The 9875-nt window shown below is 39.0% G+C and overlaps 1 protein-coding gene across 1 annotated transcript in view; it reads left to right on the top strand.

Annotated features, from left to right (window-relative positions):
• The window catches only part of trpn1 (transient receptor potential cation channel, subfamily N, member 1), a 221600-nt gene that overhangs the window by 159167 nt on the left and 52558 nt on the right, over positions 1 to 9875 (top strand). Inside the window, exon 23 of the mRNA XM_043687825.1 lies at positions 4082 to 4189. Within this exon, the coding sequence (XP_043543760.1) occupies positions 4082 to 4189 (108 nt within the window). The remainder of the gene's footprint in view (positions 1 to 4081; positions 4190 to 9875) is intronic.

Raw genomic sequence — 9875 nt, 5'->3', positions numbered from 1 at the left:
GAAACAGGCCCTTCGGCCCAACAAGTCCACACCGACCCGCCGAAGTGAAACCCACCCATACCCCTACATTTACCCCTTACCTAACACTACGGGCAATTTAGTATGGCCAATTCACCTGACCCTGCACATCTTTGGACTGTGGGATCTGTGATATTATCTCCAATTATAGCTGTTATCTGTGACATTACCCCAATTATAGCTGTTATCTGTAATATTACCCCAATTATAGCTGTTATCTGTGATATTACCCCAATTATAGCTGTTATCTGCGATATTACCCCAATTATAGCTGTTATCTGTGATATTACCCCAATTATAACTATTATCTGTGATATTATCCCCAATTATAGCTGTTATCTGTGATATTACCCCAATTATAGCTGTTATCTGTGATATTACGATCAAGGGGCTGAATGGCCTCCTTGTCCTCCTATGATTCAGTGCTTTGGGCTTCTGATCAAAGCTTTTATTACAAGTGAGTCTTTTTGTTTAAGCAAATGATTAAAGTGTAAGGATATCGCCTCAGTTGAGTTCAGCCCTGAAGGCAGATACAGGATCAGCCGACAGCAGACAGTAAGGGGCCACTAGAAACTATCCAATACAGACTCTGAAGCAGTAAATCATTGTTGCTACTGGTAATGAGTGTACATTAAGTTCCAGAGTTGGTTGTAAATCCCTCAGTTCTGCTCAGTGTTTAAAATTGTGCAGTGGAGTAAGTTGCAAGGATATGGCAGCAATTGTGCAATGTAAGGAACTCTGCATTGTGTCACATCTGAGAAATACTCCTCATAAAATGGCAAAACTCATGACCAGGTGCACTCTGATCCAAAATAAAACAAATTAATTATATTTATAAACCGCTTAATCATTCATCCAGACCTTGCTGGATTTAGTCCTCCCTCACATTTAGACTATTTTTTTGGATGTGTTTGTGTTTTAAATTTTACCTCCCTGATTTTCCATCGGGTGACAATTGCAAAACAAAGGAATAATTGCTCACTCAGTGTTATGGAAATCCAGGTGAATCTGGGGCTAAAGACATTATTGTCTTTAGCCATTCGCTTCATAAATTAATATTTCAGGTTGAAGTTACCCCAACTGCTTTACACAGGAAGCCCTGCTTGTTCTGTACACAGTGCCGATGAATCTCTACAGAAGGGTTTGAGTTTAACTCAATCAACCACTCTAACTTTGGTTGCATATTTCTGGCAACTTTGCAAAAGCAGAAATCCACATTTGTTTGAGAGATTCACTGGCGAGGACTTCAAGAGTTATTTTCTGAATTAGTCAGAGAATTGCTTGAAAAATTGGGTTGCCTTCTTTTAGGAAATATGGACCCTCGATAAGTAAGTTATAATTGGTCATTTTCCATCGGGTGACAATTGCAAAACAAAGGAATAATTGCTCACTCAGTGTTATGGAAATCCAGGTGAATCTGGGGCTAAAGACATTATTGTCTTTAGCCATTCGCTTCATAAATTAATATTTCAGGTTGAAGTTACCCCAACTGCTTTACACAGGAAGCGAGAGTCAACATTTTCATGCAGTGTGGTGCATGTATGGAATGAGCTGCCAGAGGAAGTGGTGGAGGCTGGTACAATTACAACATTTAAAAGGCATCTGGATGGGTATATGAATAGGAAGGATGTAGAGGTATATGGGCAAATTGCTGATAAATGGGACTCAATCAGCTGAGGATATCTGGTTGGTGCAGACTAGTAGGACCAAAGGGTCTGTTTCTATGACTCAATGATTCTGTAATTCAAAATTCAAGTGGAGTTTGGCAGATTTGATGCAGGAGCCTTTAAGAACACTTTTAACTCTGCCAATTTTCCCAAAACAGGAATGATTTGAAGGAGAATAGAGTTATATTTGTTTACCACCAGCCATTTAATGTGTGACAAACTATCTGCAATCTACAGGAGTGCATTTACACCGTATTCAATATGGAAATCCAATCATGTGGAAGCAGAATTAAAAGGATTGTATTCTTACCTTGAATGTAAAAGTCCAATATATCTTCAGAAGCAACATTAAATCTTTTTATATTTGCCCACAAACGTCTGAAAGTCCTGTAAGTAATTTGCCAGTGATTTCATCATTCAATGGCTTCATCATCTTGAGGTTTATTTCATTTTAGATCATTTTGTCAGGTGTAGCAGTTTAGTGCACTCACATACATGAGATGGCACTCCCTGAAACTCAAGTGCCTCTTTATCTAATCAAATTCATTTTCCTTCTTTGAAGACTGGATTCACTGCTCTTCATGTGGCTGCACATTTTGGCCAGATGGATTTTGTGCGGGAGATTCTAACCAAGGTACCAGCAACCATACGCAGTGAGACTCCAAAGTCCACCAGTGAGGGACAACTGATGAAGGAGCCGACAACCGAGGTATAAGAGTTGACATTCTTCTCACATTGGGAAGAGTTAACAGATATGAACAATAAAAAAACATTAACTTTTAAACTGTTTTAGCTTTTTAAAACTATTTAAAACTTTCACAGCACTCATGTTAGACATCCACAAGCACCTCGTTTTTTTTTAATTTTTATGTAGTGAATCCATATAGCAGCAACTTTTCAGCTGAGGATGTAGAATGGAGCAGTGAATAAACAAAAAAAAATCAGTTTTATTACAAGGGCTCCAAGGATTAAATCATGGAGGGATTTGTTTCAATTAAGCTTGTATTCCCTGCAGGATAGAAAGTTATGATGTACATTGATGGAAGCGGTCATGATTTTCGAAGAAATCAATTGGATAGACATAGGAAAACTTTCTCTGTTAGCTTAGAATTTGAGGGCAGTGGAAAATAACCTTCAAGCCAGAACCAAGCCATTAGGAGAGAAACTAAGACGCATCTTTCTTGCAAAGGATAAAAATTCAAAGACGGGAAAGAATTCTCTCCCACAAGAGGCAGCAGTTAAGTTGTTTGTCAGAAATTGCTAGATTTTCATTTGCCAAAGGTGTAAAAGGATACAGAGCCAACATAGGATACAGATCAACCATGACGATCAAGGGGCTGAATGGCCTCCTTGTCCTCCTATGATTCAGTGCTTTGGGCTTCTGATCAAAGCTTTTATTACAAGTGAGTCTTTTTGTTTAAGCAAATGATTAAAGTGTAAGGATATCGCCTCAGTTGAGTTCAGCCCTGAAGGCAGATACAGGATCAGCCGACAGCAGACAGTAAGGGGCCACTAGAAACTATCCAATACAGACTCTGAAGCAGTAAATCATTGTTGCTACTGGTAATGAGTGTACATTAAGTTCCAGAGTTGGTGTAAATCCTTCAGTTCTGCTCAAGTGTTTAAAATTGTGCAGTGGAGTAAGTTGCAAGGATATGGCAGCAATTGTGCAATGTAAGGAACTCTGCATTGTGTCACATCTGAGAAATACTCCTCATAAAATGGCAAAACTCATGACCAGGTGCACTCTGATCCAAAATAAAACAAATTAATTGTATTTATAAACCGCTTAATCATTCATCCAGACCTTGCTGGATTTGGTCCTCCCTCACATTTAGACTATTTTTTTGGATGTGTTTGTGTTTTAAATTTTACCTCCCTGATTTTCCATCGGGTGACAATTGCAAAACAAAGGAATAATTGCTCACTCAGTGTTATGGAAATCCAGGTGAATCTGGGGCTAAAGACATTATTGTCTTTAGCCATTCGCTTCATAAATTAATATTTCAGGTTGAAGTTACCCCAACTGCTTTACACAGGAAGCTCTGTTTGTTCTGTACACAGTGGCGATGAATCTCTACAGAAGGGTTTGAGTTTAACTCAATCAACCACTCTAACTTTGGTTGCATATTTCTGGCAACTTTGCAAAAGCAGAAATCCACATTTGTTTGAGAGATTCACTGGCGAGGACTTCAAGAGTTATTTTCTGAATTAGTCAGAGAATTGCTTGAAAAATTGGGTTGCCTTCTTTTAGGAAATATGGACCCTCGATAAGTAAGTTATAATTGGTCATTTTCCCTCGGGTGACAATTGCAAAACAAAGGAATAATTGCTCACTCAGTGTTATGGAAATCCAGGTGAATCTGGGGCTAAAGACTTTATTATCGCTGTTTCAGTCAGGGTACACACCATTACACCTGGCAGCACAGTCTGGGCATGAGAACTTGGTACGACTTCTGCTGAACTACCCAGGGGTTCAGGTGGACACTCAAACCAGCTTACAGGTAAGATGGCCAACTTTGTTGACTGAATATGTGTTTGTGCCATTTACTGCTTCATAAAAGTTATCCACTTTCACTGTAGTGAAATCACTGAATGTATAAGATTGAAAACTAGAACATGGGATTTTAAAATCAAGACATTGCTTGCATAGAAATTAATGTAGCACAGAAGTGACAGGTGAATTAGACTTGGTCCAAGCTAAGAAGCAAAGATTTATGACACCAAGGTTACTGAAGGTAGAGTGTAAGAGACTGGCCAGAAATGGCTTGCACTAACCATGCCAGTTCTAACAAAGGATGGATGAGGATTTGAGTGCAACAGATGAATGGAGATAGGACAAAGACAATGTGGAAGGGCAAAAAGGTTATTGAAAACATGAAATGCTTTAGTATTCTCGCGTTTATTAATAAAGACTGTTTCAGTCTGTGTTGGTTTTCTCTCTCAATATTCACAGTAGGAATTATTAAACCAATTTAAGTTCCTTTTATGGGGATAAGTCAATTGAGGGCAAATTTTTTAGTGGATACATGAAGAGACTGATTTACATGAAGGCATTATGGAATTGAAAAGCGAAATAAACCAAGTGTTAATATAGCATTTACCATATCCTCAGGACATCTAAACCACTTAATGAACAATGAATTACAATGGAATATGAAATTAAATTTGAATGACTTGTTATTTTCTCTCCTTAGTCATATACATTCCTCAGAAATCTTTCTTTAGGGTATAAACAAATGCTCAAGAGACTAGAGACTACTCAAGCATTTGTGGCAAAGGCTCACAATATAAAATTCAGGTTCCTATACTTCCTAATCAGACTTATCAAATGACCCACATCTTAAAAAAAAGGACAGAAAACATGTACTTGCTCATGAATTTACCATAAGCACTTCTGCCCCAACAGATCTATTGGAATAATTTCACAAAAAAAAATCCATTCCTGTATCTCAACAGTCCCCTCACAGGCTGTCCAACTTCAGTGAGGGGTCACCCCAATCTCCACATTAAGCTTCTTGTTCAGTTGGCAGAGTTGAAACCAGTTTCTTACAGTCAATTCTTGCGCAGTCACTATTTTTGTTATTTTCTATCATTGACGTGTCTCCCAAAGTTAAAAGGAAAAGGCAGGGAAGTGGAGTTGAGGATTATCAAATCACCCATGATCTCATTGAATGGTGGAGCAGACTCAATGGGCTGGCTGACCTATTTTGGCTCCTTTTGCTCTTATGGTCCTCAGGTCTCTTAAAACAAAACTACTAACCAGCTCACTTATTACTAATAAGAATTCCCTAAACTCATCATTTCAACAGCCATGTAGGATGTCTTCCTTTCTGACATGCTCATAGCTTTCTGCTCTGGGGCTTTCCTCTCACTGTCCTCTAAGCTTTGCAGGAGTTCTGCCCAGTTCTGACAGCTTGGTCACTGTTCATAGCAGCACCTCTGTTGTGTTAGACCTCTTCCCTCTCCAGAAACTTGCTTCAGACACCTTAGCGGTTATCTCCTCAGATGGCTTGCTGGCCATTTTGCTGAATTTGCATGATGTTTGGGTATATGCTGTTTGAAACTGAATGTTCAATGTGACCTTTAAAGAACAACAGGTCCAAAGATGTTCCACATGACTGAACAATTAAAATCAATTTTCTCCATTGTTGAACCCAAGTTCCCAAATAATAATAACAATATAGCATAAACCTATATAACATTTGCCTAAGTGTGTGTGTATTTTAAATAGGCATTGGTTATGCTGTGATTATATATTGAGGAAATGTAGAGGCATAAATAGATTAAATGAAAAAGAATAATTTGGGCACTTCACATCAAGCTTACTCTGTTCTAGCTCATCTCACATCAAAACACAATTGATCCTTGAGCTGTGTCTAACTTTAGCTTTATTAGTTTGTTTGCAAATATACACTAGAAAGACCTTGGTCCAATGGGAAGTTGTCACAAATACTTGATCCAAAATGGTTAGCTCTGCTGCCTCACAGCATAAGGTACCCAGGTTCGATTCCACCCTCGAGTGATGTCTGTGTGGAGTTTACATTGTCCCCGTGTCTGCATGGATTTCCTCCCACAGTCCAAAGATGTGCTGTTTGGGTGTTTGGCCATGCTAAATTGCCTGTAGTGTCTAGGGATGTGCAGGCTAGGTAGGTTAACTGTGGTAAATGAGGGTTTAAGGGTATTGGATGGGTGGAGAGGGCGGTCTGGGTGAGATGCTCTTCAGAGGGTCAGTGCAGAGTCAATGGGCTGAATGGTCTCTTCACTGATTATATGAGTCTTTGACAGGTGAGGTTAGCTATCTTACACCATTACAATTTCAGTAAATCTACTTACAGGATGCTACCATCAGACCAATGAAATGAGTAATGTGGTTTCTGAGTTTTCGGACTGGTGTGTTATTGGCTATGTAGGATGTACATTCAAACAATGGGCATACTGCATCCCACTGAGGATTTGCTCAACCAGCCTGTGTCTGTAATCCTCAGAATACTTTGTCTAACATTCAGTGCAATTCTGCTATTGGACAGCATTTATTAAATATCCAAACTATGTCAAAAATTATACCGGTAACTAAGATTATCAGTCGGGTTTGGACTGTGATGCGTTGCCTGTATATATTAACACGCAGGATCATCTTCAATGTATATAAATAGCATCCTTTCTATTTTGTGAAAAGAAAGGGGTAATGGAGACTGCCAAACTCTACTTCATTCCCTTGATAATGCCTTGAGAAACCAAGGTCTACCTTCCTGGTGTGAGAACTGAGATTGAAAATTAGTTGTTCCTGGTGCATCTCCATGCCAATAATGGCCCAAAAGACCAACATGTTCTTCTGATGCTGTATAAATTGGTACCCCTTTTCAAAGTCTATTCCAGTGTTCTAGTCCTGATGAGTGCAAGATGACAAAAGCTCAACTTCATGCCTCTGTTTGGCAATGCTTAAGTTCTGTAAGACCAAGGATTTTTTTTTAAATTTTTACCCCAGTTGACTGAATAACAATATCAACAATGATTGACATTGTCGGAAAGTTTATACTTAGCTGCTCAAAGTAGATAAGGAGTTCCATATCTGAGGGTGACTCCTCCATTTTTCTGGATGGCTATGAGATTGTTCTGTACAGGATGCAGCAACCATTTAACAACTGGTTCAAAACAAGTGACGTCAACCAGTGATTGTGGGAACATGATAGTAAAGCAGGCACTTGATACTGTGACTCATTTCCTCACAAAGAATGAATTGGTCTCGGAAGCTATTTTTTTTTTGAAACATATTAAAGTTCTTCAGTGATTAGAGAAAAATAAACGACTGGGAATAATTTGGCTGCCAGGTTGAAAGTTTCGTAAAATGGAGGATTGTCAATTAAATTATTTTCAAAGTCCTGCACAGGGTCTATAACACTGCTGCTGAAGATAAAAGAGGAGTTATACAGTAATTTAAAAATCACAATTTGGCTCAATAAATCAAAACTCCTATGTCAATAACGTTGAATCAAATATCTAATCCCGTAAAGAAATCATCCAGTTGCAAGTAGCTTTAACAAAAAGGTTGTACAATTACCTTTTCGATTTATCATGAGCTGTATAATCATGTTGTTTTCTACACTGCAGTAGTGACTACGCTTCCAAGGTACTGCATTGATGTGTTTTGAGTTGTCCTGAAATTGTGGAAGGCAGTATATGAGTGTCGGTGCTCTTTACAGATCATTATTTATGAAGCAGAAACAATTTCATTGAAATTCTTTACCATCAGGTTGCACTGAAATGTTGAAATGTTAGTGCTTCTGAGCCAGTTATTTTCTGTGAAAGTGCATGCACAATGCCCATGAAAGATGTAAAGTATTTCTAAAATGTTTAATATAATTGTTCCTTGTGCTGTACTCATCCTTGCTCTTTTTGCCAACATTTTTCTTCTATTTCTGTTATTTTATTTTTCATTAACATTGCTATTTAAATGTTTTTTTTAAATAATTTATGTGTAAATGTATTTGTTCCTATGGTTGTTCTTAATTTGATGATTCTGAACTACATAGCTTTATGTTTATCTTAGTGGTTTTAAGGCTAACTCAGAGCTGCCCTTTCCCTACCAATCCTTTGGGGTCTGTGATACCTAGAAAATGTGGGGTTAGTGTAAGAGCATCTCATTCAAAAGGTGGAGGCACGAGCCTCTCTGCTCACATCTGTAGGTGACTATGCACCTGCAGAAGTTACTTTCCTTTGCTGTGTTCCCCCATCGGGCTACCAGCTTCCATTGGTTCGTTGAGGAAAGATCATCTCCAGAATATTTCCTGTCTAAACATGGAGAGGCCTACAGGAAAGGGGCAGGGCTTGTACTCTCTGGATGAAATTGGTGAGGTCCTCTTTCAACCTTGTGTTGACCTGTTCACCTTCACTTCATTCAAAAGCTGTGTTTCCACTGTGGAGCTGGAATGGACACTCATGGATTAAAGAGACCAGTCCTGCCTATCATTTGCTTTTGAAGTGGTATATAGAGGCACCACCCTTATTCAGTCAACAGCAGAGATCTCTATATATGATTTGACACAGTGTAGATGCAGCAGGATATTTGCAAGAATGGGAAAGCTTGGTTATTAGATGAGACTCAGAATGCTGGGACTATTGAAACACCTGGGATAATTCGTAGTGGTTCTTAACATTACAAGAGATTTTGCTGAATTGAATGGCAAAACAACAACTTAAATTTATATATTGCCTTTAGTCAAATGCTGTTTTCCTGTAGCCCACACACTCCCTTTTCAAATATGTATCTGGTTTTCTTTTAAAAGCGATGATTAAATCTGCATGCATCATGCTTTCAGCCAGTATTTTCAAGATTGTAATAACTTGCTGCTGAAAAAGATTTATTTTCAACTTTTCTATGGATTATTTGCCAGTTAACTTAAATTCATGTTCTCTACTTATTGGCCTCCTGCTATCAAAATCCCTTCATAGTTTTGAACACATATATCAGCTCGGCCTTTAACCCTTTCTGTTCCAAGGGGGAGTAATTCTTCACACCCACATATAAGATTCAAATGGTGGCAATTTAGGAAAAAGTGAGGAGCAACGAGACCTGGGTGTCATGATGGAACAGTCACTGCATGCAGGTGCAGCAGGTAGTGAGGAAAGCTAATGGCATACTGGTCTTCATAGTGAGAGGATTTGAATGTCGGAGTAAGGATATCTTGCTGCAGTTATAAAGAAGAAAATGCGTATAGGGCCGTGGTGAGGCCTCACCTTGAAAATTAGGTGCAGTTTTGGTCTCCTAGTCTGAGGAAGGATATTCTTGCCATTGACAGTGTCCACCAAAGAGTCACCAGACTGATTCCCGGCATGGCAGAGCTAACATATGAGGAAAGACTGGATTAACTGGGCGTGTACTCACTGGAATTTAGAAGGATGTAGAGAGATCTCACAGAAACATATAAAATCCTGATGGGACTGGACAGGCTGAATGCGGGAAGAAAGTTCCCGATGTTGGGGAAGTCCAGAAATATGGGTCACAGTCTAAGAATAAAGGGTAAGCCATTCAGGACTGAGATGAGGAAGAATTTCTCCACTCAGAGAGTTGCGAACCCGTGGAATACTCTCCCACAGGAAGCTGTTCGGGCCAATTTGTTAGATATATTCAGGAGGGAGCTGGATGTGGCCCTTGTAGCTAAAGGGATCAAAAGTTGTGAATAGAAAGTG

The sequence above is a fragment of the Chiloscyllium plagiosum genome, chromosome 4, assembly GCF_004010195.1.
Source record: "Chiloscyllium plagiosum isolate BGI_BamShark_2017 chromosome 4, ASM401019v2, whole genome shotgun sequence".
Lineage (NCBI taxonomy): Eukaryota > Metazoa > Chordata > Chondrichthyes > Orectolobiformes > Hemiscylliidae > Chiloscyllium > Chiloscyllium plagiosum.
Note: the sequence above shows the minus strand (reverse complement) of the source record. Positions and strands in the feature narration are given on the sequence as shown.